Source organism: Aspergillus viridinutans, assembly GCF_018404265.1.
Source record: "Aspergillus viridinutans IFM 47045 DNA, scaffold_7, whole genome shotgun sequence".
Taxonomy (NCBI): Eukaryota; Fungi; Ascomycota; class Eurotiomycetes; order Eurotiales; family Aspergillaceae; genus Aspergillus; species Aspergillus viridinutans.
Window position 1 is genome coordinate 197941 of NW_025091223.1, and position 20752 is coordinate 218692.

At 49.6% G+C, this 20752-nt stretch overlaps 6 protein-coding genes across 6 annotated transcripts; 2 read left to right on the forward strand and 4 right to left on the reverse strand.

Annotated features, from left to right (window-relative positions):
- Positions 1–1498: 1498 nt before the first annotated feature.
- lcb2 (putative serine palmitoyltransferase 2) lies at positions 1499–3541 on the forward strand (the record flags this gene model as incomplete). Its single annotated transcript, XM_043271714.1, has 1 exon — positions 1499–3541. One exon carries the CDS (start codon positions 1499–1501, stop codon positions 3539–3541), a length of 2043 nt encoding a protein of 680 aa, XP_043127649.1.
- A 1199-nt stretch (positions 3542–4740) lies between these two features.
- Aspvir_008547 (PQ-loop repeat-containing protein) lies at positions 4741–6030 on the reverse strand (the record flags this gene model as incomplete). The annotated part of the gene is made up of 1 exon (XM_043271715.1): positions 4741–6030. One exon carries the CDS (start codon positions 6028–6030, stop codon positions 4741–4743), a length of 1290 nt encoding a protein of 429 aa, XP_043127650.1.
- Positions 6031–7650: 1620 nt separating this feature from the next.
- Positions 7651–7962, reverse strand: Aspvir_008548 (uncharacterized protein; the record flags this gene model as incomplete). Its single annotated transcript, XM_043271716.1, has 1 exon — positions 7651–7962. One exon carries the CDS (start codon positions 7960–7962, stop codon positions 7651–7653), a length of 312 nt encoding a protein of 103 aa, XP_043127651.1.
- Positions 7963–8907: 945 nt separating this feature from the next.
- On the reverse strand, positions 8908–11561 carry Aspvir_008549 (SH3 domain-containing protein; the record flags this gene model as incomplete). Its single annotated transcript, XM_043271717.1, has 7 exons — positions 8908–10008; positions 10084–10238; positions 10298–10664; positions 10709–10782; positions 10833–10985; positions 11118–11456; positions 11534–11561. 7 exons carry the CDS (start codon positions 11559–11561, stop codon positions 8908–8910), a joined length of 2217 nt encoding a protein of 738 aa, XP_043127652.1.
- A 1119-nt stretch (positions 11562–12680) lies between these two features.
- On the forward strand, positions 12681–14615 carry Aspvir_008550 (serine/threonine-protein kinase; the record flags this gene model as incomplete). The annotated part of the gene is made up of 1 exon (XM_043271718.1): positions 12681–14615. One exon carries the CDS (start codon positions 12681–12683, stop codon positions 14613–14615), a length of 1935 nt encoding a protein of 644 aa, XP_043127653.1.
- An 865-nt stretch (positions 14616–15480) lies between these two features.
- Aspvir_008551 (mitochondrial 54S ribosomal protein uL15m) lies at positions 15481–16490 on the reverse strand (the record flags this gene model as incomplete). Its single annotated transcript, XM_043271719.1, has 2 exons — positions 15481–16102; positions 16168–16490. The coding sequence occupies 2 exons, from the start codon at positions 16488–16490 to the stop codon at positions 15481–15483; spliced, it is 945 nt and encodes a 314-aa protein (XP_043127654.1).
- Between the last annotated feature and the right edge of the window lie 4262 nt (positions 16491–20752).

Consider the following 20752-nt stretch of genomic DNA (forward strand, 5'->3'; position numbering starts at 1 on the left):
CAAAATTATACGATCACACACCATTCGACACGTTGAGCCAGTGATTGGGGAATCGCGGGGGCGGAAAGGATCGGATGGGGAGCGGGTAAGGGGAAAGTCTTCCGCCCCAATGTTGCTCCTGTCCGCGGGCCATGGCTTTTGTGCTACTATAGTGTAGGAGTGTTTAATAGTGGTAGATGTGGATAGTTCACAATAATTAGGGCATAAAAACACACATCTGATAGCTAGTGATAGCTACTATTTAATCACAGCTTATCACAGCTTAAGGTAAATCTATGACAAGGCACTAAGGTAGCTTCAACATGCTTAATAAAAGCCAGTATCAGGCACCATGCACCTTTAAGCAGAGGTTAGCTCGTGCCTAAGGCAGATACTTTAATAATGCTTTAGCTAGAGTCTGGAGTCTGGACACATTATCTTTGAAGCACTCTTTGAAGGACTAAATTTAGTAGTTTGAGGTAATATCCTCCATAAACAATCATGAATCAGACCACGAAACAGAAGTTGTTCGAGTGTGATTTCAAGATCATGCCAGTTTCCTTGCATTGCCCCTTTCCTCAAGACCTCGACACCATGAATGAAGATCAGGGTCAAACTGCATGGTACATCGATAGTCCTGCACAGTTATTGTATGGTATCTAGTGTGCACTAGTCCAGGGGGTGGACCTGTAACATACGGTAATATTACACTCTATGTGGAAGACGAGCAGGCTAACTCTGCAGGCAATTCCCCCTGCATATGGTAAGCAGAGTACCACTCTGGTAATCCGTGGAACACTTTTCTGCTCTCTCTGGTAAGGTACGGTTAAGTGCTAGGTAAGTTCATAAGCAAAAAAACCCTTTTCCTTCATTTTTTTTTGCGACCATTTTTTCTAGTACTCTTGGATTCTAACGCTCGTCTCAACCTTGATGAGCTTGACAATGTTCTTCTGAGGCATTTTCTGTATTCCTCTCTGATCTCCTGGATTGGAGTACAGTACGAATTACTCTTCATCTGCATCAGGGCTCCGAGCCCTCCACGTGTGAGACGCAGTGAGATCCATCCGGGTTCTTCGGCTTGGATTTCTGACTCGAGTGATCTTACTTGGTGGTACGTTGTTCGTCCGTGGTCACCCTTAATTCCTGCATCGATGCCCCTTTCACCCCGCCGAATTTCCATCAAGCCATCAACGATTGCTCATCTACATCTTTTGAAACATTGAAACCTGGATAAAAAATAAATCGAACTCAAATTGATCTGTTGTGGTTGACTTAGGTTTACATTGCATTGGCGTTGTTTCCCCAACGTCTGCTCTCACAAAATCTCTCAGTGCGGGAGGGATATACGCGCATCATATTATATCTAAAGAACCAGCGTTGTTGCCTCACAGGTACTCCGTATCTCCTGCCACAATCACTATCTGAGAACTGCCGCTTCTACAACTTTTCTTTCCCTGTTCCCATTACGACGACTCCTGAACGACTTTCGGTCTTCAATTCTGTCTAGTCCTTTCCTGCGATGCCTCGCCGATCTGCTACTTCCCCTTCTTTCGCCAACGACACTTCCAACCCACCCACCTTTTCGTCTACTTCGGGAAAGGGCGGTATCGCCATCAAAGCCTCTACGTCCAAACCGAATCGCTTTACCCAGCTCTTCTCAACATCCCCTAAGTCCAAACCCGAATCTCAATCCGCACAGTCCGCTCTCCAGGCAGCTAGTGGGAGTTTCCAACCCAGTCCCGTCGCTCCGCCGATCAGTTCGGCATCACTGTCCCTACCGACCATTTCTTTATCGACAGCCACTGCGGGCAATCCGAACATGGACGAACCTCCGACCACACTTTTCCAGCCTCCGTCACCCGAAGAGGCCCGTCGCCAGGCCAAGCAGCATGCCCAATTTGGCCCCATTGGCCATCCAAGCCACCGCTACTCGAGTAGACACCCTGGTGGTGTCTTCCCCGAGCCGGTGATGGACGAACCGCCCTATTATTATCTTCTCACTACCTATATCAGTTACTTGATTTTGATTGCTTTCGGACACGTTCGCGATTTCTTCGGGAAGCGCTTCCGCGAGGAGAATTATCGGCACCTGAAACCTCGTAATGGATACGGTGCTCTCAACAGTGATTTCGACAATTTTTACGTGCGCCGTCTCAAGCTGCGTATTAATGACTGTTTCGAGCGCCCCGTGACCGGTGTCCCTGGAAGATATATCACCTTGATCGACAGGGCCACCGATGACCACAACAAACACTTCTATCTCACCGGAACCACTACGGATACCTTGAACCTGAGCTCATACAACTACCTCGGATTCGCCCAGTCTGAAGGTCCCTGCGCTGATCACGTCGAGGATACTCTGAGGAAGTACGGGATTAGTGCTCCTAGCACTCGCGCTGAGGTGGGAACGCAAGATCTTCATGCCGAAGTTGAGAGTCTTGTTGCCAGCTTTGTGGGCAAGGAGGCCTCGATGGTCTTCTCGATGGGGTTTGGTACAAATGCAAATATCTTTCCGGCCTTGGTGAGCAAAGGCTGCCTGATTATCTCCGATGAATTGAATCACGCATCAATCCGCTTTGGCGCCCGTCTATCGGGTGCGTCCATTGGCATGTTCAAGCACAACGACATGAAGGACCTGGAGGCAAAGCTGCGTGAAGCTATCTCTCAGGGCCAGCCACGTACTCATCGCCCATGGAAGAAAATCCTGGTCGTTGTTGAAGGACTGTACTCCATGGAAGGATCCATGTGCAATCTTCCAGGTCTCATTGCGCTGAAGCGTCGCTATAAGTTCCATCTCTTTGTAGATGAGGCGCACTCAATTGGAGCCATAGGTCCCAAGGGGCGGGGTGTTTGTGACTATTTCAGCATCGACACGAGCGAGGTAGACATTCTGATGGGGACCCTTACCAAGTCATTTGGCGCCAATGGGGGCTACATTGCGGCTGAAAAAGCGATGATTGACAAACTCCGTGCGACCAATTCCGGTATTTTCTACGGCGAGGCGCCAGCTCCTGCTATTCTGGCACAGATCTCTTCCGCGCTCCGCATCATCAACGGTGAGATTGTTCCGGGCCAGGGTGAAGAGCGGTTGCAGCGTTTGGCCTTCAACTCTCGATATCTTCGCCTCGGGTTGAAGCGTCTTGGCTTTATAGTGTACGGTCACGACGATTCGCCAATTATTCCTGTCCTTCTTTTCAACCCTGCCAAGATGCCCGCCTTCTCCCACGAGATGCTTAGAAGAAAGATCTCCGTCGTCGTTGTCGGATACCCCGCCACTCCTCTGGTATCCTCTCGGGCTCGTTTCTGCGTTTCTGCCGCGCACACCAAGGAAGACCTTGACCGCGTCCTGACTGCCTGCGACGAGATTGGCAATGTCCTGCAACTGAAGTTTTCTACCGGAATTGCCGGAGGCGCTCTACCCGCCGATGAAGCTATGGGCCATCCTCCTGAGAAGGAGATAGAATTGCGGCGCAAGCGGTCGCCGAAGATTGTGCCTCCTCGTTGGCGTATTGAGGATGTCATCAGACGGGGTGTACAAGACGTCCAATCGCCACTGTACTAACTGCCTGCATGACGAGTCACGAAGTTCAAGGGCAAATTGTGCCCGTCCTGGCTTTCTTTCCCACCCGAGATACAAGCATGTCGCTTGATCATGCGCTATTGTCGAGCCGTGCGTGGGATGAGCCACCGATAATAAGCCAGATTCGGTGATGCTGGTCATGCCGCGTCGCAAGGTTTTTCAGCACTTCTTGCCCTGTAACACTAGACGGTTCGCTTCAACCGTCTGTTGATCTTTTGCTCTGTCGATGAGGAGTGTCTAGTTTGAAAACAAAGTCACGAGTATCTGAACAATGAACGAATACGCCTTTGCGGAACCTACAATGACCAAGCAACTTCTACCTTCTTCGGCGAGTATCTCGTCCGTTCCACTGATGGACGACATGGAGAACCCGGCCGCTTGCTTTTAATCATTATTTTCTCACGTCTATCCTTTCATTGTTCGACTTTTTAGACCACATACCATATTTCCGGTCTTCCCACCAAGTGCTGGAGGGTCCGAATTGGGGCCGGCTCTTAATTGTGCATGATATTACGGCCCAGGGCTTGAACCTTGATCGGGTTGATGAAAGTGGACTTGCTAAGAGAGATTTCTTGGGCGGAAGTGTACCTAAATGTTCATACTTAGATGACTGTTAATATATTATTTTTTACACAATAAGGATATATCCACGATTGAAAAGCCTGTTCTGCCAGCCAGCATCCCTAGACAGCGTCATTAGAAAAAGTCAGGATCTATTCCCCTCGATGAATAGTCTAAAGACCCTATATCATAACATAGTGTAATGCATAGCATGATGTATAAACATGACTAGACCGCAGTGACGTGTTGATAGCACAGGGAATATCTAAGCAAAAAGGAAGACCGTCGCTTAGGTTGAATAGTAGGTGATGATGAGGAGACGCCATCGCAAAATACCAAAAGTGGAACAAAATGTATGCACATGCATCATGCCGTCAGAAACGGCCAGTCATGACGATGATCCATCTATTCGTGTACGTCCGGGAAAAAAAAAAAAAAAAAAAAAAACCCCATTCCCAAAATGCAACGCCAAAGACAAGAAGAGGCGAGAAAATGCAAAACACAAGGAAATAATGGAGGTGTACTCCTGGTCATCAAGGCGTTGAAGCATGCACGCTGTGTCGTATGGAAAAAGGGAATAAGATATCGGTGAAACATGAAGCAGAAGGAGCCGCAAAGATCTAAACAGTGCCGTATCTCTCTCGTTCTCCGCGCAGGAGCGCCTGGCCTTCCTGCACAGAGGTGTCGTGGAATTCGCGCTGAGGGGAAACGGAGGGGATCCAGCCCCTCATCCAGCCCCGAACGCGGGTCCACCTACTCCTTCTTTCTGGGTACATGATGCGAACAATCTGTTCTTCGTCGTGGGCGCCGTACATGAGGAACTGCAGGCCCATGCAGCCGTCGAGAAAGAGGACGCCAAAGGCGCCGAAGAAGAACGGGATGGAGAGGCCAACCCATTCCAGGCGATTGTTGCCGTCTGCGCCTGCCCATCCGCGACCACCCCACGGGGGGAAGTCGTACCATGCGTTGGGGTTGGTTGCGAGCGAGGCGGAGTAGAAGAGGTTCCCGCAGAAGGCGGCCATGAAGAGTAAGGGGGAAAGCCCTGCGGTGCTTTTGCGGCGGTAGTTCTTGATGAGTTGAGGGGGACGCGAGCCGAGGTAGAGGACCGTTGAGATCCAGGAGGAGATTCGGCCGATCAGTTCAAGGGTGTTCTGTTGTGAAGCCGCGGGCGGAAGGTTGTGGCCGGTGGGCTGCGCGTTGGCTACAACGGCGCAGAGCACCGATGCCAGAAGCAGAGTGCGCGTGGAGGCGAGGGGCAGGCTGGGACCACTGGCTGATCTGGTGATCGTGCGACGAGACGAGCTCAACTTCTCGTTAATGTATAGTAGCGGTTGGCTGTCTATCGCAATGGGCGCCGATTTCTTGAGGAGCTCCTCATCCTTTGTGGCTGAGACTTCCGTTGCAGGCTTTTGTGGTGGGATATCAGTGATCGAATCCTCTTCTGATAGCGGCACTCCCTCGAGGAACGCTCCGGTGTCGTCGCCATGGTGAGAGTGAGAGTGGTCACGGTACGCGACCCTTGGGCCTTTATAGTGTGTATACCAAAAGAACTGAAACACTAGGGTGACGTCCACCAAGACGTAGTAGGCGGCTATGATGACTTGCCAGGTTGCCTGACGGGTAAACAGAGCACCCACAAGGTTACCCGCATCACCAAGGCACCATTCGACGAGAAAGAACAGGGACAGGCCGGACGTTGACTGCAACTGGTAGTTCTTGTATATTTGGGGAAGCTGTGCAAAAAGCCAGGATATGATGCTGAGCGTTCCGAGAATCGAAGATAAGAGCGCAAGAGGCGTGGGAAGGCACATATGCAAGTGAGACGAAACGGCAGCTAGGAATGGTGACGAGGGCTCACAGTGTGCTGGAAGAGCGGCTGGCAAGACATTGTATAATAACGGAGGAGGCATACTGAATGACTCTATTCAACCTCACAATTACCCTCTTGCTGGCTCAGGCTGCCTGCTGATTCCCAAATGAATGTGGGCAGATTCTGGGGAAGTACACGGGAAAGAGCAAAGCGGAGCGAGAAAGATGTCTTTCAACAACATGAACAACGGAGAGTCATATAGTATGTTCTTATCCTTGGGGTATTCTTGACACAAAGAAAAGATTCAAGGTTGATAGAAAAGGATATCGTTGATTGAAGGAGTGAAAGAGTACAAGGACTCAGGGCTGTGTTGTCTGTCCATCCGTTTGGGGGAGTCACACTGCCCCCTCGAGTATGGGTCACGAGTCATCCATTGTGGGCTCAGCTGAGAGAGAGATCGACCACTTGCATTGATACAGACAGTCAGACACAAATGAATCACGCTCCACAAGTTGATAAACGACCCTTCAGCAGATAGATAACTCCTGATCTGTATCGGCGTATCCTGCTGATACCATTGGCTGCTTCATTTCAAACCGCCCCCGCATTCGGACTAGGACGGGATCACTGACTAACATCTGTTCGTAAGATAAGTGGTCACGTGCCGTCCCTCGATACTACCTTGGTTACATCACAATCATCATCATTCCTCCTTTGATAAGAATCTGGTTTTCCGTTTTCATCGGTACCGACCCTTATCAAGTTCTACCTAGTTCATGACATCAAGGTCAGGTGATCAGTAGCGCTCCCATTATTGTGCGTACCAAATGATCCATGTCAACACCAATACTCTATATTTTCTCAAGAATGCTCCAGCGTAGAGTGGACTGAAGGATCTACTCAAGATGTGAAAGACTCTTAGACTCTGACGTTGTTTTGTCACTTCCTATTTGGAGCCTGCAGCGATCAAGGCAAAATTTGCAGTTACCCATAGTCTGCCAGGCATATCAAGCGGCCATTCATTAAGCACAGAGCGCGCTACGAACATGCGGGGCATCACTGCATAGCTAATCTTTAGGAGCAAAATAAATAATCCATCTGCTACTGCAAAGACAAACATGAGCGAACTGAAACCACAAGCAAGGGCATGATGAAAAGTAGTACAACAAACGAGGAAGAACAATTCAAAATCATGTGCATCACCTCATGCCAGGGTTACCACTCCCCACAGGGAACGCAAGCATCAGGAATCGCCACTGTGTGCACTATGTCTCGAGCGGCTCCGATGATGCCGATGGCCATGGTGGCTATGACTGTGATGACTGTGATGACTGTGATGCTCATGATCATGATCATGATGATGGTGACGATGGCGATGGCGCTTATGATGATCCTCGCCATGCTCACTGTGTTCCTTGATTCGATCCCCCACAAAATTTCCTAATAGCGCACCACCCAAGGCACCAAGGATACCATGATTTTGTTTATGTCCCAGGTAGTATCCAGACGCACCCCCCAGCAACGTTCCCGCAAGGTCTCGGTCCTTCCCAGATGAACCAGATCTAGACCTAGACCGCGATTCGGACCTGACCTTCATCGTGCTACTGGACGCGCGGGATCGGCTGCGCCGTGATCGGGAAACATCTCTATGTTCGTCGATATGCTGGTTGCTGTAAGGCATTAGTCGAAGATAGAATCAAATTGCGAGGAAGGTGGCATACTAATACTCAGCGTTGCTGCCCTGGCGACCTCTAGCTTCGTGGTTTCCGGGCGCATGCTGGTACCCTAGCGCATCAGACGGGCTCAGAAAATCCCTCTGCGGCGGCTGCTGATACTGTTGCGCTTGCTGGCTCAAATCATACTGGGAATTGTAGGCACCTGTATACTGTTGAAGCTGGCCAGGCTGCCCATATGGTTGCTGAGAACCATAATCATGCGGGGCGTCCTGGGGCGCATAGTATGCCCCGCCGCTAGGGTGCGGACCTGGAGCTGCAGCGTTATAGGGCGGGTACTGGCGATATGGGTCCGACATCTTCGAGAGCTGAAGACTTGCGAGAGGCAAATGGATTCGTTCAGAGTAGGAGAAATTGCAATTTAAGAAGAAACAGGCTGAATGATGTCAGGCAATGCTTTATAACGAAAGATTCGATCAATCAAGGATCGGCTGTCCCGTGCGGCTGAGGTGTAAGCTGTATGACTGCGTCGGCACCAGATGACCTTCCCGCGCGACATCATCCAGTCACGGTACTAGGGGTATTCCACATAACTCAAGGAGACCCTCGAGTTATGTGCTTAATAAGGGTGTCAAAGTGACACAGTCTAGAAGATTAAAGATACCGCTATCAAGAATAAGCGAAGCCGTACACTGGTAGCGAGACAGCAAGGCTTTGTTTACAATCTACCATATTCATAATCAGGAGCCTAGAGCGTGTGCCACAGAGTGATCTGCAGGATATCTTTGTCTTCATTTGTAAGAGGTAAGAGTTATGATAAGAGATGCTAACATGGCTGTAGAGCAGAGGAAGCATGCAAGAGTCGAACAAGCCCATATATGCCTCGGGGTATCCCAATAGAGGTAAAGCGAGGAAAAGAAAAGTGACAGTAGAGAAAGAAGGACGAGATCCCAGCAAGCCCAAAATAGCTTGTGATAAACTCACTTCTTCAACGAGGGGAACAAGGAATGAAACAAACAAGCTGGCGACAAGGGGCTTTCGCGGTCTCTGGAAAGGAATTCACACCAGCGCCCTTTGAGTCGAATAAGAGAAAAGGCTAATGAGACTATGAGAGAGGGGGGAAAAAGCAAAAAGGCAAAATGTATAATGACCCGGTTTAAAACCGGCTAGAATAGAAACGAGCCAGTGGGAAGTATAGCTCATGTAATGCGCCCAGCACAATCAAGCATCTGGCCATCAGAAGAACCCCGATAAAAGTTCGAACGAGATTTGCATGACCTACAACTATTAGATCAACAGAGCAGTCACAACGCTGTAACGCCTACTGTCTTTGTGGCAGTTGCATTTCGCAAGCGCCGACCGACCCAGTCAGCTAGCATCATGTCCAACTGGCTGCTCATTTCCTTCAATCTCCTGCTTTCCTCCTTGAAAAGGCTGCCCGTGATTGGATGCTCAGGACCAGCCGGAGGGATGTTCGAACTATCGTGCACAATAATGTACAAATCGCGGATGTCGTTCTCGTCGTCCAAGTACGACCGCAGACTAGCGTCGCTCCAAGTCGGGGTTTCCGCAGAAAGTCGTTCCGTTGGAGAGGCGACTGTATCAATGCCCTTGCTCTCGCTGGCGTTTTCGACCGGGGAAATCGGTGGCGAGATTGGGGAGACAGAATAATCCTTTGTGGCCTCGACTGGTGACACACTCGCAGGCGACTCTGGTCCTCGGTCATGATATGAGTTCTCCTGTTTCTGCGGAGATCTATGCGGCTGAGATGTCACAGAGGGGTGGAGTGCAACCATCCGATCGTAAGGACTTTGTCTTTCTTCATGTTGGAACTCAACGCGATCGATCGTAGCATCCCTTGCAATTACCTCCTCAGGATCCCGCTTTGCGGAGGAATCTATCGTGTCAACAGGAGACAGTACACCGTTTTCCGCGTCCTCAGAAGCCATTGAACGTGTGGGCTGAGGAAGAATGTCGTCGTCCTCAGAAACCACTTGTCGGATTGTATCAGCCTTTTGTTTTGCCTTTGTAAGCGCCTTTTCACCACTTTCGACGGCAACAGGCGCATTGTCATGCTGAACCGCTTGCTTGGCGGGCGAGGTTGCAGGGAGAGTCTGCTTCTGGGACTTAGTTGTCTGCTTTTGTGCCGGGTTCCCTTTCGCTGGCCGTGACTCGGGGGACGACACTGACTCAGAGGACGTCTTAGGTATGGGCGATGTTCGGGATAATTCGCCTGAGACCTTTTCTGGCTCCTCAGATTCATCTTCAGTAGATTTGCTTCTTTTATCCTTCCGCTTGAATAGCCCACTCAGCATCCCTGGCTTCTTGTCCTTTCTCTTCTTGTCATCCCTGCCTTTGTCGTTTGCACCCAATGCTTTGTCAATGTTGTCAAAGCTTCCGCGGCCCTTGAGACAATTCCAGCACAGTTAGCACCATTTACGCGCGCGATCTTCTCCCTGAATTGACGGATGTATACACACCTCCTTTGTCTCGCTCGAGAGCCCGCCACTGCTCACTTCGTCACGAAGCAAATTCGGCGTCAGAGATATCTTCTTAGTCTCAACAGTGTCGTCTTTGAAGAACGAATCCGTGTTCCTCACGGTACCATTCCGAGATCTGCTGATAGTAGGTTCACCTAATGTCGATCAGCAAGGTTTAGGTCCGGTCCAGCAAAACGCGGCAGAATTTGCTTACTTGCTGTCTCAAACAACTCCTGGCTGGAGCGTTGCTTCTCGGGGCTCGTAGAGCCAGACTCCTGAGTTTCTTCCATGTTTTCCGACTCATCACTGACCTTGTCGCGATTTGACTTCGGTCTGAGAGGCTCGACGACGATATCATCATTGTGATCATCCTGCAGATCATCGCCATCGCGTATGATCTCTCCGCCGTCGATAAGAGAGTCCCCGTCGTCGATTTCATCCTCGGTCGACCAATCAATATCGGACGCTTCAATGTAGGTCGGAGCGGTGAAGGTGACGTTTTTTGCATTCCTGCGGCGCATTGCTTTCTTTAACGGATTTTTGGATTTCTCTGAATTGTCACCCAGCATCGTCGCTGACAACTGCTGCTGTTAGAGAGTCCTAGTACTCAGCGGATATCACCTACATCAACATTTCGATGCTTGTTCAGCCTTGCAAGTCTTTCTGTGGGTGTTTCTATATGCTCAGCCGGCAGATACCCTATAAACTGTCAGGGAACGGTTTTGGGGAGGGCGAGGGAGAAATTTTACCGATGCTGCCATCCTTGACGATTCGAACGAGCCACCAGTAGCTGTTGCTATCGTCGAGAAGGACCATTGTATCTCCTTTTGCTGCGTTGGCTTGTCCATCAACCGTGGCGACAAAATTGTGAAGAGCGTAGACGAATTCGAAATCAATATCTTCTACTCGATGTAAGCCATGTGCATCTGGAAATTTCGAGAAGTATGAGGGCCATGTGGACATTGCACGGCAACAAGAAGTGCAGCGCAACGAACCATCCCGCGAATATCAAAGTTTCAAGGTCCGGTGCTTACCATCGTCAATTGACGGCGAACTTGAGATTTTGTCCATCAAATCATCATCCAACAGATCGTCACTTTCTTCGTCTGCGAGGTCGCCTTCTTCTGAACCATGGCCTAATCTTGCATCCGCAACGTCCATATCGTCACGAATATCCATGCCATCATGGTAGTGGTCAGCATTCAGGTGGCTCGCGTCCAAATTGGGGCCGTGTATCATCTCATTTCTTGCGTCTTGATCCGCATGGCGAAGGGTATGTTCCTGATGCGGTGCAAGGCCGCTGCCTGAATTGAAGGAATGCTTCGAATGATCTTTAGCCGAGGGAGCATGGTGATCTTGAAGATCGAGCGTGTCTACCGCGAGCGAGTCAGAATCTCAACGGCACAGCTCTGGGACTTTGCCAGTGCGGAGTGATTGTTTCGGCACATACCAGCTCGGACGATTCGAGGTCTTGTCATCTTCGATTTTTCTCGGATATTTGGTCCCTAGAAAAGCGAGGAGATTGTATTGAGAGCTCGAAAATTGAAGACCGAGGAGAGACTGAGCAATCAGGCGTCATCGATGTCGCAAGAGAGTGCAAAACAAGATTCAACCCAATAACGATTGTTGTGGAGGTAAAACAAAAAAGAAAAAGAAAGAATTAGAATTGAAAAAAACAAAACAGAACAGGAATAAAATGGTCGAATTGAAGGAGACTCTTGTCAATTAAAGACGCAAGGATAAGTGTCAAAGAGTCTGAAGTTAATCAAAGTGACAGCGCCAGCTTGGTCAATTCCGCAGAGAGCGTCGGCCGAAGGTATCAAGGATAGACGGTCAAATAATGGCAATATGGCCCGCAAGACGAAAGAAATACTTCCAGAGCGATTCTTGACAAGTACAGGCCAAACTAGGAAGAAAAGAAGAGATATGCAACGCCCGTGGCCGTGTCAATGACCGGGTAGCCCAACGTGTTCCCCGGACTATCAAGACAACGTCCGAAAGGTCCAAAACAAGCGCCCCTTGCGCGCGCTTATTAGGATTGGCCTAAGTGCCTGAGCCAGGCACTTCAGCCAGAATGCTCTAACTACGATAGGGTTAGCACGTGCTTGTTTGACCCTAGGGCAAAGAATCGTAGGACCGGGCCCACTTATCAGGTGACATAATGGGGTCTGCATGATGATAAAGCACCGTTCATTGGACGGTGAACAAATTAGTGTCGATCTGCCACGCTCACTGCTCACTTTCCGAGCCTTCGCAACAATCGTCCCGTCATCACCCGATACACCCATCCTTGCCCATCACCTTCATCTCAGATTCGACGCTTCAACAATCTTTTCATCCAAATCTCTGTGGACAGGTGACTCATCCTCTAGTTATACTCCTCTTTCACTGACTCTCCTTCATCTGCAAGTGGAACCCCTTCTGTTTGAATCGTACGACCCGTTTTTATGGTTGCCCCCAATAATCGACAGAGTTGAAAGACAACGGACCTCCGTCGACCCTCCCATGTAGTCGCCTCATCGTATCATCGCGAAATTCAGCAACCTCATCACCATTTTAGCTTTTCCACTTATTACGGAGTTGTCCTCTTTGAGGGCATGGCTCATAAAGAAAGGAACGGATTGGCAGGCTTGAAGATCGAAACTTCCTTTCAGCGACATCAGTGGCAGCGGCCTGAAGGTGGCCGGGGAGCGACGGATGATGGCAGTGGCATCGAGGGCGACCGTACCAACATCTTTCACGATTCTGGCGCGCGCGGTTGCGGTACTGATCAAGACAACAGTATACTGAGTGGTCTTCATTCAGCGACTCCTCCAATCTCGGTACCTCGTCACGATGATCGTCACACGCACGATGTTAGCTATCCTCATAAGCCAGAAGAGGTTTCAGCCTCCCCGCTTGAGAGCTACATCCAGAATCGACGCCCCTCCATCAGCTTTGACCCTAATGTCACTCTAGATTCTGGCCAACAGCAGCCTCTCGAAGAGCCACTTGCCAAGGGAGATCCGAGAGATCGAGGTCTCTTCAAGTATCAATCAAGAACTTCAGGCTTAAGGAATGCTTTGTCCCAAGAAGACGATGAGGAGCACGATGTGAAGCAGATCGACTACAATGCTAGTCCCAGAAGATATCGTAACCAGCGTATCTTCCCTACTGGATATCGCGGAAGTTTTCCGACTAGTCCAGAGGAAGAGATTCCTATGAGCGCTGAACTTGACCGTCCAACATCCTTGACTTCTGTTTCAACTGTATCTCCTATCAACGATGAGGTTCGAACTCCGCCGGAAAGTTCCAGGGACCTCTTATCGCCCGTCTACGTGGCGTCACCAATACAAACGTTCGCTTCGCTTGATGACCGCAGTTCTTGGTCCACAGGTGTCATAACGCCATTCTGTAGCAAACCAAGGGGACTTCGAGGCTCTACGCGTCAGAGCTCTCGTCGGTCTACTCTGTCGAGCGGCAAGTCCCCAGCCAGCACGTTTCTGTCCATGTGGAATGGCGGAGAAGAGCCCACTCCGCAGCCCGATGACGAGGGTCAAATGGTTGGTACTGAGTATGTGCTTGGGAAACAGATTGGCTTTGGCGGTTTCAGCACTGTAAAGGAAGCATATAAAGTTGAAGAGAGTGGTGAAACCCGACGCCTCGCTGTAAAAATCGTCCGCAAGCAGGTCTCTGGGAAGAGCGAGAAGGAAAATGACATGGTTCAAGCTGAGTTTGATCACGAGGTCAGAGTCTGGCGATACCTCAATCACCCGAATATTTTGACACTGGATGCGGTGTACGAGACAGACTATGCCACTTTCTGCTTCACGAAGCTGGCTATTGGGGGTACCCTCTTTGACCTTGTTCGCCAGAATCGTCAAGGCTTGGATATCAAGCTTGCCAAAAAGTATACCTACCAGCTAGCATGCGCCCTGCGATATCTGCATGAGGACGCCCGCGTTGTGCACAGAGATATCAAGCTCGAGAACTGTCTACTAGACCCTCACAAGTCCCAGGACGGTACACAGTCGTGTACTCTTGTCCTCTGCGATTTTGGCATGGCTGAATGGCTAAACATGGACAATGAAGGAGACTCCCCAGGCCCTTACGACGATGCCGCAGACCGTCCACCGCCGAGGAACATCGGCCCGGCCGGGTCGAGCACTAGTGTTGCGGGAAGCTTGGAATACGCCTCCCCCGAGTTGCTCCTCTCAGACAATGGCGTGATTGATCCTTCAGTGGACATCTGGGCATTCGGTGTCATTGTCTACTCTGTCATCGTTGGATCACGTCCTTTCCAGGATTCCTTCACCCCTCGTATACAATCGAACATTCTCAACGGAACCTGGAACCGACAGGCCGTCGTGGGTGACACCAGCGACCCGCAAGTTGTAAAGGACAGAGAAGCTGCGCTTGAGCTAATCCAGGGTTGCCTAGATATGGACGCCAGAAGGCGCTGGACTATTCGTGATGTATTGTCATCACGTTGGTTGGATGGCTTTTCCGAAAATACACAGGACGGTAGCAGCGACTCAATCTGGAAGCTTTGAGTGCTTCTTTGACGGCAGAATTGCCGGCATTCTATGATATTCTTTACACCTCTTGAGTGCTCAAGACTGAGATGAAATTTATGATTTATGTGTGCTTTTATTTTGATGGTCATCACTGGCGCCCTCTAATGACAGCGCGAGGGCTGGTGTTTCGGAATTGTTGATCATCTGTGATACCCTTTGTTTTTCTCAACGGGTTTTGTTTGTTACGACCTTATATATGGAGGGACTGATGTCCCATGTTTTCTGTTTTTCTGGATTCGTTCTCGACTCATCTATGGTATACTCGGGCACTTCCGCAAGATGGATGGTTTATTGAATTTAAGGAAAAGTCACCCCGCGTTAGCGAGCATGGCGTTATTCCTGGCTGGTTCTCTATGCGTTCTTCACTCAATGGCTTTTGCATGATGTACATATCTCTTCAAATGGCTCTCCTGCTCATAGCCGGCTGACTTAATTCAACTCTCGCCTTCATCTATATCCGTGATTCGATTTCCAGTGACCTACACGGCTAATATCCGAATTACCAAACCACTTTAGAGGTGATCGCAGGGGGGATTGCTCTGTTGACAATAACCCACCAGCTTTCTCGGTCTTCGGCCCTCGTAGATTGATCTGGCCTGATATTGGGCTAAGTACCATGCCTGCTGTTTTGACTTGGTTAGCGAAAACAGACGGCGATTGGAAGAAATGAGAGCTACACGACCAAGGTTTAATATTCCATTCAGGCAAAGTATTTATACACGTATTCCCACAGGAAAATCGGAAGCCAACAAGACAGACTGTAAACGAAGAAGACAGGCTAGTTACACCAGGAACATAAGTCAAAAACATGGAGCTAGACACGGTAGATTTTGTTTCGTCACTACCAGAGTCTGTTCTCCGGTAGCACCTTCTCCTTCTTGACGCCAGCAGACGATTTGCGCTCCGCCGGCGAGCGGAAGAACAAACTGGGTCCCTCGGAGGGTTTGAGCAGATGGCTTAGATACCCCCGGTGGGCCGGGTCACGGTAATACTCGATATCGCGACGCTTAGTCGGGTCAGGGAGACGGTACTTGTAGCCCATTTCGCGCAAGATATTTGACTCGGTGAGGTCCTGCGCCTCGAGGCCGGCGGCCTTAAGGAGGGCGTCGCTGGCGCTTTCGGGCGACCACGCGGTCGAGATGAACGGGTGCGTCTCACGCTTCATGATGCGGGCTATGGCGGAGCGGGTGTAGAATCTTGTTGTCACGGAGCCGCCGGCGGCCTCGACGGCAGCGATGGCGCTGGCGGAGGCGCGCGAGACGACGATGTGGATGGGTTGTTTGAGGACGTTGCCTTCAGCTGATGCGCCGCGGCCGAGGAGCTTCACGCCGTCCTTGGTCTGGTGGATGCAGCGGGATTTGGCCAGTTCGCGAATGGTGATGGGGCGAGTTGGGTCGATGCGGCCTTGGTCAATCCATTCCTGGATGCGGTCGAGGTTGGCGGGTGCGAGGTCGAGGGCGAGACTGCGTTGCCGAATGTTAGGAAATCTCCATCATCCTTTCTCTGCACTGACAAGACTGGGACATACACGTTGTTGAACCCACGCTCACCGTGCACCACAATCTCCGGCGTCTGACCACCATTGAATCCCGCGGGGACCTTCCCATGCTGCTTTTGACCCTTGTGACCACGTCCAGACGTCTTACCCTTACCGGACGCCGGACCACGACCTCTTCTAATCCTCTTATTGTACGCTGCCGGGGTATCGGACAACGACGCTAAAATGTGTGCATTGCGGCTCTGTTGCTGGAATTGTGGTAGGAGGAATGATAGGGGCGATGCTGCCGACGCAGCTGGTTTTGACAGAATCTGTTGCCACCTCAGCGGCAGCATCTGAAGACTGGGACGCATTGTATCTGTGGGAGACTGATGATTGTGATTTTCCGCTTCTGCGTTGAGCTGATATTACGGGACAAAGATCTTCGGGATGCGGATGCGGAGAAATGTCGGGCCGGGCATCACTGAGGATGACTACTACAAAATATCCTTCTGATAACACACATGATATTGGAGAAATTCTCTTATTATTTCGTACTTATTCATCAAAGGCTTCTAGCTGTGGTTGGATTTTATTGTCTACTGGTTCTAGCGAACAAAAGCTTCAAATAGGGCCAGCACAAACACCCCCGAAAGCACCTAGCTAGGCAGCTATGGAACGATTGCTATCCCAACCGACACGTAACACAGTTGTCCTGCAGCTTACCGAGGACAACTACAGTCAGTGAATGCAGATAATCGGCCAGTCTGTGGAAGATTGTTTACTGCTTCCTCGTGTACGAAAGCAGACGGACACCATAGTCTCATCCACTGTTTCTCTCGTCCTCGATCCGATACAGTGACATGTAACCACGCTTTTGTGTATCGATAGTCCATTGCCCTTCATAGGTACCTGACCAGCTTGTTGCCGGGGAATGTCTATGTATAGCCAGTATATCTCGCTGTACTGATCATTGACTAGGATAGGTGTATCTGGAACAAGGTGTTGAGGAACACTGTGCAAGTGCGAGATATCGCCTGGTATATGCTCTGACTAGCCAGCAATAATATAAGGCTTGTCCGTTCTGCATCACAAGAACATCAACCTTGACATAGGGGGCCAGATACACCATCTGCTTCTGTGGCTAAGAAGCATGATGCTTGGTCGCATATAGCAACTGAGCCTCCTTCGGTTCGATTAGAAATGTGTCTGTCGGCTGTGCTTCAGACCTTTGAAAACGGATCAGCCATTCCATTTGAGAATAACCGTATTGCTAAAGAAAATGATAGTGTGGCATTGGAGGGCGATAGGGCAACATGTTGACTTGGGCTATTGATTCTACCGTAGACAGAATACTCACCGCTGTGTCGCTGGGCAGGGTAAGACGGCTCTGGTCTTTCGCACCCATTGACAGGATTAAGGATGACTTGAGAGGCCACTTTGCCCAGATGTAAGGTTGCGTCTTTCATTGTCTTCCTTGCTCGGCAATCTTCTTACTCCCGGTGCATACATATAACTCGGGAATCATGACAAAGGTACTGAACTTAGATTGCCTCACGAAGATGACCAAAGTACCTGGCGTTGAATTCAACTAGCAGCATCATTGGTCACGGAGTCGCCGTGTTCAGCAGGCATAGTTGCTGTACCAAGTGCGTGCCAGCAAGGACTAGGCGCTCTGAAATACTCGAATACACTGCGTATCGCTCAACACCGTCAACAAAGATCCCAGAAGCAAGGTAGTCTCACAAGCTCCAATGAGACCCAGACAAGGCATGGACAGGTTCCCTTTTGTCAAGTCAGGTAAACATAGGTGCAGCCGGTTTTCCGCGATCCCATGGAATGCAGACGTCAGCGACACCGGCATCGTTGCCCAGTCCATGGCTGTTGAAATCTGTTCGAAATCAACGGAGAGCCTTGTCTGTGGCCCACTTCCCAAGTGGCAGTGTTGGTTTGGGGCCGCGGTTGATTACATCCATCGTTTAGGACATATTGGGAGATGTCGAAGATAATGCCAGCGGGATATGATCGAATTAGCAGTCGCGATGAGAACGGTTGGATTTGTAAATGTACTGGTGTAGGCTACAGTATTCCAGTGCGGAAACAGGGAGCAAAAAGAGAGTGAGTGTCGAGGTCTGGACTCTGGACAAGTCGTGGTGCTATGTTTGGGTCAAGTGCTCAGTCAGTTCCATTTCCATGATCCAGATGTGAAACAGGACTCGTATGCCTTCCTGACTACGTATCTATCATCCTGGTTGGTGAATAATGAATGGTGATTTCATGACCCATTGCAGGACAGAATCATTGTCGTGACAATAAGGTCAATATGCCACAAGTTGTTGGCTTGTCATTTACGCGTGTTGTTGATAGTGAGTGAGGAATATTGGAGTATTGCTCTTATAGACCTTAAATAACCGTTGCTTGAGCTACCAAGGACATCATCGTTCCAGGTTTTTTACTTTGTAGTAAACGAAAATTGCTGGGGAAATCCTTGTGTTGTGCGATCTCTTTTAGTCACGGACCATGCCATCGTTATGCATTTATGGCTGTTAATTATCACTAATAAGATCCGATAAGTGTCTCCTCAAGGATGAACCTCGGTTTCAGTGCGTGATACACGGGTTACTGATGCCGTCGATATTCGTAAGAGTGTAGATCGAGATCGTCGTGATGATTCAAAGGCTCATACTTCGGACATCCCATCCTGCGACTGGGTCAGACGGTTTCGCAGACAGAAGACTCATGTATGCTGCCTCAAATCGTTCAACTTGAGACATCTTTCCACTGATCCTTGCACGAGGATGGCACATGGACGAGAAAAAGCGAGGCGCGAGTCTCCCTCACAGCTGGGGTTTCGTCTAGCTACTCTACACCGGCATGTTCTGAGCTTGCACAAGCACCAATGCGTTGGATGGAATCAAAGTTACTCAAGCGAGACGAAAACGCGAGTGATCAATCATCTGTTCAATGGAGAAAGTGTGGTGCTGATGAAGTCCTCGAGCCGCCAGGATGAGTAAAACGAAAATAATGTAAGGAGCCTAGAGAGGTAGTAGGGTGGACACTAGAAAATCAGCCACCACCTATCCTGTGAAAGGGCTGTAAAGTTGTCCCTGGCGAGATACATAGATACATATGAGGTACCTTAGATGATAACCGAGTACCATACTCATCGAAGTCCTTGCATACATCCTACTGCCCACCTGGTGACCCAGAAAGGATGCAAGGTGATAAATGACTTGGATATGACAATCCACGGGGCACTCTGTGCACATTTACAAGGAGCTGCAGTCACAATAGGAAAAATCTCCGATGAACATCGTTTCCCCTCTGGTAATGGGCACTGGGCTACCATGACTGAGATACGGCTGGATCGAAGGTAAAAATAAATGTCTAGTTCGGACGAAACATGACGCAAACTAATATTCGCAGAGGACAAGCCTTTTCTCTTGCTAGACTGGTTGAAGATAATGTCATCTTGTTCTTCATATGTATCTATCTATCTGCTACGGGGAAATTGTGAGTTGCGCACAGTTCAAATGTGAGATCCACACCGGGAATAGTAGTTGGTTGAACTTGACCACCATAGTGTAAGGTGGTCGTCTGCAGCCATACATCCAAACATACTCCGTAGGTACTTGGGAGCTGGGACGTCTAGTCCCTGAATGCAGTTACTGCTGAACTATGAGTGAGACTATGAGTGAGAACAAGTGACAGACCACTCCCTCCGAATATTGCTATTTGCTAGGTGGCTGGCTGCCCAAGTCCAACTCTAGATACCGTATGGAGCAAATAGTGCTGGATGTGGATATTTCGACAGTGGCACCGTGTCTAGAAAACATGATGGGCATCACTATCTCTGAGCAAAAATTATTTACGACTTCAAGGGTAAGATTATTCGCTAAATTATCATAATTAACAAACATGGTAGTGGGTTAAAGACCGAAGTGGTGCTTCAACAACTTCAAGGAGAGATTACGGCGAGTTTCAGTGCCACAGGTGACAGGCCACTCTTGTGGCAACTCCAATGACCAGTCTGTAACGGCTGCTATCTAGTCTAGATTTTCGATTTTTCTTGCCCTGCCTGACAGAATTTCCCCAATAATACGTACAGAGGTAATCCGCAGATAGCCCGTACTAGCGAAGTCAAAAGGATACAAATGTTGACTTCAGCAGTCTCCCCGATGGTTCCGAATGGTCACGAAGTTATTGAGGCGACCGAATAGTGCAAATCTGATTGGCCACTCAAACTGAATATGACTTCAGCCAGTCAAAGTCAGATAATCTGAGCATAATTACCATAGATAATAATTGCGTGACTGGCAAGAAATACTAAGGTAATATTGACAAAGCCTTGGGTCTGAGGCCGATCGCGGCAAAGTCTCGACAGGGCGGTCTGCCACCTGTAAGACCGACGACAGTAGTACCTAGGTAGTGGTGGACAGAGTTAGGTATGTGCCACTTGATTGCCCACCAGCGAAACATAGTCATCATTATTACCTTGGCAAACGCCGCCGCCATTTTAGACCTTTTCCTTAGGTCATTTTGCCTTTCTTCCTTTTTGGGGCTTCTTGGGCCCATGCAACTGCGAGTCTGCGGGACCCAGTCGCACATGAATAGACCAACCACACTTCGTTTTCAG